Raw genomic sequence first — 13,898 nt, 5'->3', positions numbered from 1 at the left:
CAGCAGTACTTACAGCAGTACTTACAGCAGTACCTACAGCAGTACCTACAGCAGTACCTACAGCAGTACCTACAGCAGTACTTACAGCAGTACTTACAGCAGTACTTACAGCAGTACCTACATCAGTACTTACATCAGTACTTACAGCAGTACTTACAGCAGTACTTACAGCAGTACTTACATCAGTACTTACATCAGTACTTACAGCAGTACCTACAGCAGTACCTACAGCAGTACCTACAGCAGTACCTACAGCAGTACTTACAGCAGTACTTACAGCAGTACTTACAGCAGTACCTACAGCAGTACCTACAGCAGTACTTACAGCAGTACTTACAGCAGTACCTACAGCAGTACTTACAGCAGTACCTACAGCAGTACCTACAGCAGTACCTACAGCAGTACCTACAGCAGTACTTACATCAGTACTTACAGCAGTACTTACATCAGTACCTACATCAGTACTTACAGCAGTACCTACAGCAGTACCTACAGCAGTACCTACAGCAGTACCTACAGCAGTACTTACAGCAGTACTTACAGCAGTACTTACAGCAGTACCTACAGCAGTACCTACAGCAGTACTTACAGCAGTACTTACAGCAGTACCTACAGCAGTACCTACAGCAGTACCTACAGCAGTACTTACAGCAGTACCTACAGCAGTACCTACAGCAGTACCTACAGCAGTACTTACAGCAGTACCTACAGCAGTACCTACAGCAGTACTTACAGCAGTACTTACAGCAGTACCTACAGCAGTACTTACAGCAGTACCTACAGCAGTACCTACAGCAGTACTTACAGCAGTACCTACAGCAGTACTTACAGCAGTACCTACAGCAGTACTTACATCAGTACCTACAGCAGTACTTACAGCAGTACCTACAGCAGTACCTACAGCAGTACCTACAGCAGTACTTACAGCAGTACCTACAGCAGTACTTACATCAGTACCTACAGCAGTACTTACAGCAGTACCTACATCAGTACTTACAGCAGTACCTACAGCAGTACTTACATCAGTACTTACATCAGTACCTACAGCAGTACCTACAGCAGTACTTACAGCAGTACCTACAGCAGTACCTACAGCAGTACTTACAGCAGTACTTACAGCAGTACCTACAGCAGTACCTACAGCAGTACTTACAGCAGTACCTACAGCAGTACTTACAGCAGTACTTACAGCAGTACTTACAGCAGTACTTTTTTGAGAAGGTCTGGTCTAATATGGAGTGAAGAAGAGAAGACCTGGATCAGAAGAAGACCTGGATCAGAAGAAGACCTGGATCAGAAGAAGACCTGGATCAGAAGAAGACCTGGATCAGAAGAAGACCTGGATCAGAAGAAGACCTGGATCAGAAGAAGACCTGGATCAGAAGAAGACCTGGATCAGGAGGTTCAAAGTGCTGGTCGTGTGTAGCTCAGGTGAGATGGCAGAAAGCTTCTTGTGTCGCTGATGTCACTTCCTGTGTCACAATAAGAGTCCCATAAACATAAACCTGTTAAAGTTACATTTAAATAAAGTTACATTTACAATGGAAACAGAAGGAGAAGTATTTGCATTACTCGAGTATCACTCTTAAATCCTTTGAGCTGCAGAGTCTGGCCCGGGAATCGAACCCATGATCTCATCATATTGTAGTTTTCACGTCTCGACTTCAGGCACTGTGTCTTGTGTCACCGGTCACTCCGTCCTGCCCTGACCTATGGTCATGAGCTTTAATGACCCAAAGGACAAGATGGTGGCTCGGGCATCTGTTCCGAAGCCTCGCGGGGAAGACCCAGGACACGCTGGAGGGACTATGTCTCTGGGCTGGTCTGGGGACGCCCCGGGAGGAGCAGGAGGAAGTGTCTGGGGAGAGGGAAGTCTGGGAGTCCCTGCTCAGACTGATGCCCCCGCGACCCGGCCTCGGGTAAAGCAGAAGATGTAACTTGAAGCAGGGCCAAGCAGAACATTCAAACTGAACTGTTCTTATGAAGCAGAACATGCAAACTGAAGACTGTTCTTATGAAGCAGAACATGCAAACTGAAGACTGTTCTTATGAAGCAGAACATGCAAACTGAAGACTGTTCTTATGAAGCAGAACATGCAAACTGAACTGTTCTTATGAAGCAGAACATGCAAACTGAACTGTTCTTATGAAGCAGAACATGCAAACTGAAGACTGTTCTTATGAAGCAGAACATGCAAACTGAACTGTTCTTATGAAGCAGAACATGCAAACTGAACTGTTCTTATGAAGCAGAACATGCAAACTGAAGACTGTTCTTATGAAGCAGAACATGCAAACTGAAGACTGTTCTTATGAAGCAGAACATGCAAACTGAAGACTGTTCTTATGAAGCAGAACATGCAAACTGAAGACTGTTCTTATGAAGCAGAACATTCAAACTGAAGACTGTTCTTATGAAGCAGAACATTCAAACTGAAGACTGTTCTTATGAAGCAGAACATTCAAACTGAACTGTTCTTATGAAGCAGAACATTCAAACTGAAGACTGTTCTTATGAAGCAGAACATGCAAACTGAAGACTGTTCTTATGAAGCAGAACATGCAAACTGAAGACTGTTCTTATGAAGCAGAACATGCAAACTGAAGACTGTTCTTATGAAGCAGAACATGCAAACTGAAGACTGTTCTTATGAAGCAGAACATGCAAACTGAAGACTGTTCTTATGAAGCAGAACATGCAAACTGAACTGTTCTTATGAAGCAGAACATGCAAACTGAACTGTTCTTATGAAGCAGAACATGCAAACTGAACTGTTCTTATGAAGCAGAACATGCAAACTGAAGACTGTTCTTATGAAGCAGAACATTCAAACTGAACTGTTCTTATGAAGCAGAACATGCAAACTGAAGACTGTTCTTATGAAGCAGAACATGCAAACTGAACTGTTCTTATGAAGCAGAACATGCAAACTGAACTGTTCTTATGAAGCAGAACATGCAAACTGAAGACTGTTCTTATGAAGCAGAACATGCAAACTGAAGACTGTTCTTATGAAGCAGAACATTCAAACTGAAGACTGTTCTTATGAAGCAGAACATGCAAACTGAAGACTGTTCTTATGAAGCATAACATTCAAACTGAAGACTGTTCTTATGAAGCAGAACATGCAAACTGAACTGTTCTTATGAAGCAGAACATGCAAACTGAAGACTGTTCTTATGAAGCACAACATGCAAACTGAACTGTTCTTATGAAGCACAACATGCAAACTGAACTGTTCTTATGAAGCAGAACATGCAAACTGAACTGTTCTTATGAAGCAGAACATGCAAACTGAACCGTTCTTATGAAGCAGAACATGCAAACTGAAGACTGTTCTTATGAAGCAGAACATGCAAACTGAAGACTGTTCTTATGAAGCAGAACATGCAAACTGAAGACTGTTCTTATGAAGCAGAACATGCAAACTGAAGACTGTTCTTATGAAGCAGAACATGCAAACTGAAGACTGTTCTTATGAAGCAGAACATGCAAACTGAAGACTGTTCTTATGAAGCAGAACATGCAAACTGAAGACTGTTCTCATGAAGCAGAACATGCAAACTGAAGACTGTTCTTATGAAGCAGAACATGCAAACTGAAGACTGTTCTTATGAAGCAGAACATGCAAACTGAAGACTGTTCTTATGAAGCAGAACATGCAAACTGAAGACTGTTCTTATGAAGCAGAACATGCAAACTGAAGACTGTTCTTATGAAGCAGAACATTCAAACTGAACTGTTCTTATGAAGCAGAACATTCAAACTGAAGACTGTTCTTATGAAGCAGAACATTCAAACTGAAGACCGTTCTTATGAAGCAGAACATGCAAACTGAAGACTGTTCTTATGAAGCAGAACATGCAAACTGAAGACTGTTCTTATGAAGCAGAACATGCAAACTGAAGACTGTTCTTATGAAGCAGAACATGCAAACTGAAAACTGTTCTTATGAAGCAGAACATACATGCAAACTGAACTGTTCTTATGAAGCAGAACATGCAAACTGAACTGTTTTCTTCGGTTTAGGCTCAGATGAGACACGGACTGTAATGTTCTGCTTGTGCAGCTGCGCCACTGTCTGGTGTTCCAGTACTTGCAGTACTCGCAGTACATGCAGTACATGCAGTACTTGCAGTACTTGCAGTACTCGCAGTACTTGCAGTACATGCAGTACATGCAGTACTCGCAGTACTTGCAGTACTCGCAGTACATGCAGTACTTGCAGTACATGCAGTACTCGCAGTACATGCAGTATTTCTTGGACCTTCTGGGCTGAATAATGGGCCCCGCCCCACAACGTTGGTAAATCTTTTTAAGCTGCTTAAACCCTTCTCATCTTTCAGGTCCTGATTCGGCTCTGGAAGAGTTCACACCAGAATCATCGCCAAAATAGCCGGCCCGGGCAGAAAGAGGCAACCCTCGGATTCAGAGCCCAGCAGTGGAAGCGAGAGCGGCGACGGGCGCCCACTGAGCGCCAAGTGCCTGAGGATGGACCGCCCAGCAGGAGGAGGTACAGCCTAAAGAGTCTACTGTCCGCTAAAGGAGCCTGTGTTTGTAGAATCGATTAGCCCTAGTCTGAATAGGATCTTATTTGAACATCAGAAAACCCCATGATTCATCTTGTTTGTCCTGTAGGGGGCAGCGGAGGGGGCAGGTCCCAGCAGAGGGCGGGGCCGATGGACCACACCTCCAGTAAAAAGAAGCAGAAAGATCGAGTGAACCTGGAAAGTCGAGAAGCAAAGAGGGCGACAGTCACCGAGCGAGTCATCGCCGAGGTCAAGAAAGGTACGTGTCCCACCACCGGGGGGCGTGTTTGTGTCCCACCACCGGGGGGCGTGTTTGTGTCCCACCACCGGGGGGCGTGTTTGTGTCCCACCACCTGGGGACGTGTTTTTGTGTCCCAGTCCCACCACTGGGGGACGTGTTTGTGTCAAGAGAGAAACATGTGAACAGCAATAGAGGTCATTCACGTGACGTCACACGACGCCCCCCACGCTCCACCAGGATCCCCCCACGCTCCACCAGGATCCCCCCCATGATCCCCCCACGCTCCACCAGGATCCCCCCCATGATCCCCCCACGCTCCACCAGGATCCCCCCCATGATCCCCCCACGCTCCACCAGGATCCCCCCATGATCCCCCCACGCTCCACCAGGATCCCCCCATGATCCCCCCACGCTCCACCAGGATCCCCCCCACGCTCCACCAGGATCCCCCCATGATCCCCCCACGCTCAACCAGGATCCCCCCACGATCCCCCCACACTCCACCAGGATCCCCCCACGATCCCCCCACACTCCACCAGGATCCCCCCACGCTCCACCAAGATCCCCCCACGCTCCACCAGGATCCCCCCCACGCTCCACCAGGATCCCCCCACGCTCCACCAGGATCCCCCCCACGCTCCACCAGGATCCCCCCCACGCTCCACCAGGATCCCCCCCACGCTCCACCAGGATCCCCCCACGCTCCACCAGGATCCCCCCCACGCTCCACCAGGATCCCCCCACGATCCCCCCACACTCCACCAGGATCCCCCCACGATCCCCCCACACTCCACCAGGATCCCCCCACGCTCCACCAAGATCCCCCCACGCTCCACCAGGATCCCCCCCACGCTCCACCAGGATCCCCCCACGCTCCACCAGGATCCCCCCCACGCTCCACCAGGATCCCCCCCACGCTCCACCAGGATCCCCCCCACGCTCCACCAGGATCCCCCCACGCTCCACCAGGATCCCCCCCACGCTCCACCAGGATCCCCCCACGATCCCCCCACACTCCACCAGGATCCCCCCACGCTCCACCAGGATCCCCCCACGCTCCACCAGGATCCCCCCACGCTCCACCAGGATCCCCCCCACGCTCCACCAGGATCCCCCCACGCTCCACCAGGATCCCCCCCACGCTCCACCAGGATCCCCCCACGCTCCACCAGGATCCCCCCCACGCTCCACCAGGATCCCCCCACGATCCCCCCACACTCCACCAGGATCCCCCCACGCTCCACCAGGATCCCCCCCACACTCCACCAGGATCCCCCCACACTCCACCAGGATCCCCCCACGCTCCACCAGGATCCCCCCACGCTCCACCAGGATCCCCCCCACGCTCCACCAGGATCCCCCCCACGCTCCACCAGGATCCCCCCCACGCTCCACCACGCTCCACCATGATCCCCCCCACACTCCACCAGGATCCCCCCACACTCCACCAGGATCCCCCCACGCTCCACCAGGATCCCCCCACGCTCCACCAGGATCCCCCCACGCTCCACCAGGATCCCCCCCACGCTCCACCAGGATCCCCCCCACGCTCCACCACGCTCCACCATGATCCCCCCACGATCCCCCCACACTCCACCAGGATCCCCCCCACGCTCCACCAGGATCCCCCCCACGCTCCACCACGCTCCACCATGATCCCCCCACGCTCCACCAGGATCCCCCCCACACTCCACCAGGATCCCCCCACACTCCACCAGGATCCCCCCCACGCTCCACCAGGATCCCCCCCACGCTCCACCATGATCCCCCCACGATCCCCCCACACTCCACCAGGATCCCCCCCACACTCCACCAGGATCCCCCCACGCTCCACCAGGATCCCCCCCACGCTCCACCAGGATCCCCCCCACGCTCCACCAGGATCCCCCCCACACTCCACCAGGATCCCCCCCACGCTCCACCACGCTCCACCATGATCCCCCACGCTCCACCATGATCCCCCACGCTCCACCATGATCCCCCACGCTCCACCATGATCCCCCACGCTCCACCATGATCCCCCCACACTCCACCATGATCCCCCACGCTCCACCATGATCCCCCCACACTCCACCAGGATCCCCCCCACGCTCCACCATGATCCCCCACGCTCCACCATGATCCCCCACGCTCCACCATGATCCCCCCACACTCCACCATGATCCCCCACACTCCACCAGGATCCCCCCCACGCTCCACCAGGATCCCCCCCACGCTCCACCAGGATCCCCCCCACGCTCCACCACGCTCCACCATGATCCCCCACGCTCCACCATGATCCCCCACGCTCCACCATGATCCCCCCACGCTCCACCAGGATCCCCCCCACGCTCCACCACGCTCCACCATGATCCCCCACGCTCCACCATGATCCCCCACGCTCCACCATGATCCCCCACGCTCCACCATGATCCCCCCACGCTCCACCAGGATCCCCCCCACGCTCCACCACGCTCCACCATGATCCCCCACGCTCCACCATGATCCCCCACGCTCCACCATGATCCCCCCACGCTCCACCAGGATCCCCCCCACGCTCCACCACGCTCCACCATGATCCCCCACGCTCCACCATGATCCCCCACGCTCCACCATGATCCCCCACGCTCCACCATGATCCCCCCACGCTCCACCAGGATCCCCCCCACGCTCCACCACGCTCCACCATGATCCCCCACGCTCCACCATGATCCCCCACGCTCCACCATGATCCCCCACGCTCCACCATGATCCCCCCACGCTCCACCAGGTCCGGAGAATTAACGCTGTAGAATTAACATCGGTTTTATTTAGGCGTTGACCCTCTGTTCAAAATTGGGACTTGTGAACCATGGGACCAGAAGGTTTGGATAATGTCCGGGGTACAAGACATCCCAAAGACTGTGATTTAGGCATCAAATATGGATCTGAGTTGATTGATCTAAATATTGACCTCTGTGTAGCTCATCCAAGGAGTTTGTGGACTCATCATTTACTTTTGAGATCACTTTCCACGCTCTATCAGTGCAAAGGAACGCAACTCTGGACGGACAAGGGGGCGGCAACGTATGCGATCACGTGGTTTTGTGACGTTGGTGAATGATCTCTATAGAGACAGAGACGTAGTCCCTCCAGCGTGTCCTGGGTCTACCCTAGGGCCTCTTCCCCTTGGGACATGAACACCTCCACACGGAGGCATAAGCTGGAAGAGCAGCGGCTGTACCCCGAGCTCCTCCCCTCAGTTGGACCTCTTGTGTCCTCCATCTTGCAGCTCTTCTTTGTGCCGTGTCCTTATAGAACATAAATGATGGAGATTCTCCTGCTCTTTGGCTTTAGTAAAAGCTCAGTCTGCTGTGTCTCGTGTGTGTCGTCTCTAAAGCGGCGTGAGGGCGTGGCCCGTTTGTGTCTCGTGTGTGTCGTCTCTAAAGCGGCGTGAGGGCGTGGCCCGTTTGTGTCTCGTGTGCGTCGTCTCTAAAGCGGCGTGAGGGCGTGGCCCGTTTGTGTCTCGTGTGCGTCGTCTCTAAAGCGGCGTGAGGGCGTGGCCCGTTTGTGTCTCGTGTGCGTCGTCTCTAAAGCGGCGTGAGGGCGTGGCCCGTTTGTGTCTCGTGTGCGTCGTCTCTAAAGCGGCGTGAGGGCGTGGCCCGTTTGTGTCTCGTGTGTGTCGTCTCTAAAGCGGCGTGAGGGCGTGGCCCGTTTGTGTCTCGTGTGCGTCGTCTCTAAAGCGGCGTGAGGGCGTGGCCCGCGTGACAGTAGAAACCTGCTGAAGGGCGTGTCCGCTCTCACTGGCCCAGTTTGTGTCTTTCCTCATAGTTTTCATCATTGTCATAATGAAACTAACATGAACTTATGAGACTGACTCGACCTAACGCCACGTTCAAGATCAGAAACACCAGAAGACGAGCATTTTTCACCAGATGAAAGAACGACATGAAGAGCTTTGAAGTGAGCCGTTTGTCAGAGCTCATTACAGCGTTCAGAATAAGCGGTATCACAAAATGCGAAAGTGTGTTTGTGTCGCAGCTTTTGTGATACAAAAATGTGTCAATTGTGTAACCAAAGCTCCTAAAAGTTCTGATCACTGTCAATCCATCGTCAAAAACATCATGACACATGTAGGACGCTGTGTGGACATGACACATGTAGGACGCTGTGTGGACATGACACATGTAGGACGCTGTGTGGACATGACACATGTAGGACGCTGTGTGGACATGACACATGTAGGACACTGTGTGGACATGACACATGTAGGACGCTGTGTGGACATGACACATGTAGGACGCTGTGTGGACATGACACATGTAGGACGCTGTGTGGACATGACACATGTAGGACGCTGTGTGGACATGACACATGTAGGACACTGTGTGGACATGACACATGTAGGACGCTGTGTGGACATGACACATGTAGGACGCTGTGTGGACATGACACATGTAGGACGCTGTGTGGACATGACACATGTAGGACGCTGTGTGGACATGACACATGTAGGACGCTGTGTGGACATGACACATGTAGGACGCTGTGTGGACATGACACATGTAGGACGCTGTGTGGACATGACACATGTAGGACGCTGTGTGGACATGACACATGTAGGACGCTGTGTGGACATGACACATGTAGGACGCTGTGTGGACATGACACATGTAGGACGCCGTGTGGACATGACATGTAGGACGCTGTGTGGACATGACACATGTAGGACGCCGTGTGGACATGAGACATGTAGGACGCCGTGTGGACATGACATGTAAGACGCCGTGTGGACATGACACATGTAGGACGCTGTGTGGACATGACATGTAGGACGCTGTGTGGACATGACATGTAGGACGCTGTGTGGACATGACATGTAGGACGCTGTGTGGACATGACATGTAGGACGCTGTGTGGACATGACATGTAGGACGCTGTGTGGACATGACATGTGTGGACATGACACATGTAGGACGCTGTGTGGACATGACACATGTAGGACGCTGTGTGGACATGACACATGTAGGACGCTGTGTGGACATGACACATGTAGGACGCTGTGTGGACATGACACATGTAGGACGCTGTGTGGACATGACACATGTAGGACGCTGTGTGGACATGACACATGTAGGACGCTGTGTGGACATGACACATGTAGGACGCTGTGTGGACATGACACACGTAGGACGCCGTGTGGACATGACACACGTAGGACGCCGTGTGGACATGAGACACGTAGGACGCTGTGTGGACATGACACATGTAGGACGCTGTGTGGACACATGTAGGACGCCGTGTGGACATGACATGTAGGACGCCGTGTGGACATGACATGTAGGACGCCGTGTGGACATGACACATGTAGGACGCCGTGTGGACATGACACATGTAGGACGCCGTGTGGACATGACACATGTAGGACGCCGTGTGGACATGACACATGTAGGACGCCGTGTGGACATGACACATGTAGGACGCCGTGTGGACATGACACATGTAGGACGCCGTGTGGACATGACACATGTAGGACGCCGTGTGGACATGACACATGTAGGACGCCGTGTGGACATGACACATGTAGGACGCCGTGTGGACATGACACATGTAGGACGCCGTGTGGACATGACACATGTAGGACGCCGTGTGGACATGACACATGTAGGACGCCGTGTGGACATGACATGTAGGACGCCGTGTGGACATGACATGTAGGACGCCGTGTGGACATGACATGTAGGACGCCGTGTGGACATGACATGTAGGACGCCGTGTGGACATGACATGTAGGACGCCGTGTGGACATGACATGTAGGACGCCGTGTGGACATGACACATGTAGGACGCCGTGTGGACATGACACATGTAGGACGCCTTGTGGACATGACACACGTAGGACGCCGTGTGGACATGACACACGTAGGACGCCGTGTGGGCATGACACACGTAGGACGCCGTGTGGGCATGACACACGTAGGACGCCGTGTGGACATGAGACACGTAGGACGCCGTGTGGACATGACACGTAGGACGCCGTGTGGACATGACACGTAGGACGCCGTGTGGACATGACACGTAGGACGCCGTGTGGACATGACATGTAGGACGCCGTGTGGACATGACACATGTAGGACGCCGTGTGGACATGACACATGTAGGACGCCGTGTGGACATGACACATGTAGGACGCCGTGTGGACATGACACATGTAGGACGCCGTGTGGACATGACACATGTAGGACGCCGTGTGGACATGACACATGTAGGACGCCGTGTGGACATGACACATGTAGGACGCCGTGTGGACATGACACATGTAGGACGCCGTGTGGACATGACACGTAGGACGCCGTGTGGACATGACACGTAGGACGCCGTGTGGACATGACACGTAGGACGCCGTGTGGACATGACACATGTAGGACGCCGTGTGGACATGACACATGTAGGACGCCGTGTGGACATGACACATGTAGGACGCCGTGTGGACATGACACATGTAGGACGCCGTGTGGACATGACACATGTAGGACGCCGTGTGGGCATGACACACGTAGGACGCCGTGTGGGCATGACACACGTAGGACGCCGTGTGGGCATGACACACGTAGGACGCCGTGTGGGCATGACACACGTAGGACGCCGTGTGGGCATGACACACGTAGGACGCCGTGTGGGCATGACACACGTAGGACGCCGTGTAGGACGCCGTGTGGGCATGACACACGTAGGACGCCGTGTGGGCATGACACACGTAGGACGCCGTGTGGACATGACACACGTAGGACGCCGTGTGGACATGACACACGTAGGACGCCGTGTGGACATGACACACGTAGGACGCCGTGTGGACATGACACACGTAGGACGCCGTGTGGACATGACACACGTAGGACGCCGTGTGGACATGACACACGTAGGACGCCGTGTGGACATGACACACGTAGGACGCCGTGTGGACATGACACACGTAGGACGCCGTGTGGACATGACACATGTAGGTCGCTGCTGTCTCAGATCGAGAGTCTGAAAGTGGGAGGAGTCACAGATTCAGACTCTGAGGTCAAAGGTCAATATCTCCTAAACACACGTGCAGATCTTTCACTGCCAGAACATTCATATTTACAGTGTCACGTGACACGACCTCGTTTCAACAATCAGGAGAGTATTTTGGGCTCAGCCAATCACACGCTCCGAATGTGGAGCCGGAGCCGAGACGTGTGCTTAGGGACCGTCATCAAATAGAAAAACGAAAAATGGAATAGAACGTCAAATAGAGCGGTACAATTTGAACACAATAAATACACCATGATGGTCGCCACAGCAACCTGTATTTTTCCATCAGAATAATACATATTTTCTGTGAGTTTAAAGACAATTCATATGTAAATGAGACTCTGAGAAGTCGTCTGATGATGATGTGGAAGAACGTTGTAAATAAGACCGTCTGACTTTGTGTCAGTTTTCTGTTTCATGTGAAAAAAAGATGTTTAAAAAGTGTTTAAAAGTTAATTTGTTAAGAGTTTTTTTAAAATAGAATGTTTACAAATACATTTTAAATAAATAATCGTGTTCCATATCAATGGAAAATATTGATAGTCACTTTCGTGTTTTGCTCTGCAATTATGAAATTGCTATATAAATTTGAAAACATGAACGGATTGTTTAGCTGCTGCTGCACAAGAGAAACTCCTTCATCTGACCCTTGTGTGACCCCATGTGACCCCTGTGTGACCCCATCTGACCCCTGTGTGATCCCTGTGTGACCCCTGTGTGACCCTTGATGTTCACCATGTTTGAGATGGTCATCACAAAACTGGACATGAACACACCACCGTCGCCACAGCACAACACTGGACAACAACACACACAGGGGTCAGACAGTCTGACCCCTGTGCGTTCTGTCTGACCCCTGTGCGTTCAGTCTGACCCCTGTTCGTTCAGTCTGACCCCTGTGCGTTCTGTCTGACCCCTGTGCGTTCTGTCTGACCCCTGTGCGTTCTGTCTGACCCCTGTGCGTTCTGTCTGACCCCTGTGCGTTCTGTCTGACCCCTGTGCGTTCTGTCTGACCCCTGTGCGTTCTGTCTGACCCCTGTTCGTTTTGTCTGACCCCTGTGCGTTCTGTCTGACCCCTGTGCGTTCTGTCTGACCCCTGTGCGTTCTGTCTGACCCCTGTGCGTTCTGTCTGACCCCTGTGCGTTCTGTCTGACCCCTGTGCGTTCTGTCTGACCCCTGTGCGTTCTGTCTGACCCCTGTGCGTTCTGTCTGACCCCTGTGTGTGTTGTTGTGTTGCAGATGTGTTCGTGGACTGGAAGCAGAATGCCAGTGACGTGATCGTGCGTCTTCGTTGTGGAGACGGAGTTCAGAGTCCAGACGACGTGAGCTGCAGCTTCAGCGACACTCACGCGCTTGTCCGAGTCCCCGGTGAGTAGAGCCGTGACTTTAGAGCTCCACGGTGAGTAGAGCCGTTACTTTAGAGCTCCACGGTGAGTAGAGCCGTGACTTTAGAGCTCCACTGTGAGTAGAGCCGTGACTTTAGAGCTCCACGGTGAGTAGAGCCGTGACTTTAGAGCTCCACGGTGAGTAGAGCCGTGACTTTAGAGCTCCACTGTGAGTAGAGCCGTGACTTTAGAGCTCCACGGTGAGTAGAGCCGTGACTTTAGAGCTCCACGGTGAGTAGAGCCGTGACTTTAGAGCTCCACGGTGAGTAGAGCCGTGACTTTAGAGCTCCACGGTGAGTAGAGCCGTGACTTTAGAGCTCCACGGTGAGTAGAGCCGTGACTTTAGAGCTCCACGGTGAGTAGAGCCGTTACTTTAGAGCTCCACGGTGAGTAGAGCCGTGACTTTAGAGCTCCACGGTGAGTAGAGCCGTGACTTTAGAGCTCCACGGTGAGTAGAGCCGTGACTTTAGAGCTCCACGGTGAGTAGAGCCGTGACTTTAGAGCTCCACGGTGAGTAGAGCCGTGACTTTAGAGCTCCACTGTGAGTAGAGCCGTGACTTTAGAGCTCCACGGTGAGTAGAGCCGTTACTTTAGAGCTCCACGGTGAGTAGAGCCGTGACTTTAGAGCTCCACGGTGAGTAGAGCCGTGACTTTAGAGCTCCACGGTGAGTAGAGCCGTGACTTTAGAGCTCCACGGTGAGTAGAGCCGTGACTTTAGAGCTCCA

General features: G+C 52.7%; 1 protein-coding gene across 2 annotated transcripts in view; it reads left to right on the top strand.

Annotated features, from left to right (window-relative positions):
* The window catches only part of LOC140379319 (uncharacterized), a 38,857-nt gene that overhangs the window by 1,794 nt on the left and 23,165 nt on the right, over positions 1 to 13,898 (top strand). For both annotated transcript variants that reach the window (XM_072464182.1, XM_072464181.1), the window contains exons 2-4: positions 4,348 to 4,514; positions 4,640 to 4,789; positions 13,028 to 13,156. In XM_072464182.1, the coding sequence (XP_072320283.1) occupies positions 4,493 to 4,514; positions 4,640 to 4,789; positions 13,028 to 13,156 (301 nt within the window). In that variant the 5' untranslated portion in view covers positions 4,348 to 4,492. The remainder of the gene's footprint in view (positions 1 to 4,347; positions 4,515 to 4,639; positions 4,790 to 13,027; positions 13,157 to 13,898) is intronic.

This window comes from Eucyclogobius newberryi, unplaced genomic scaffold, assembly GCF_026437365.1.
Source record: "Eucyclogobius newberryi isolate DKJ021-1_F unplaced genomic scaffold, fEucNew1.0.hap1 SCAF_402, whole genome shotgun sequence".
Lineage (NCBI taxonomy): Eukaryota > Metazoa > Chordata > Actinopteri > Gobiiformes > Gobiidae > Eucyclogobius > Eucyclogobius newberryi.
The sequence above is the reverse complement of the archived record's forward strand: the minus strand, read 5'-3'. Positions and strand labels throughout refer to the sequence as shown.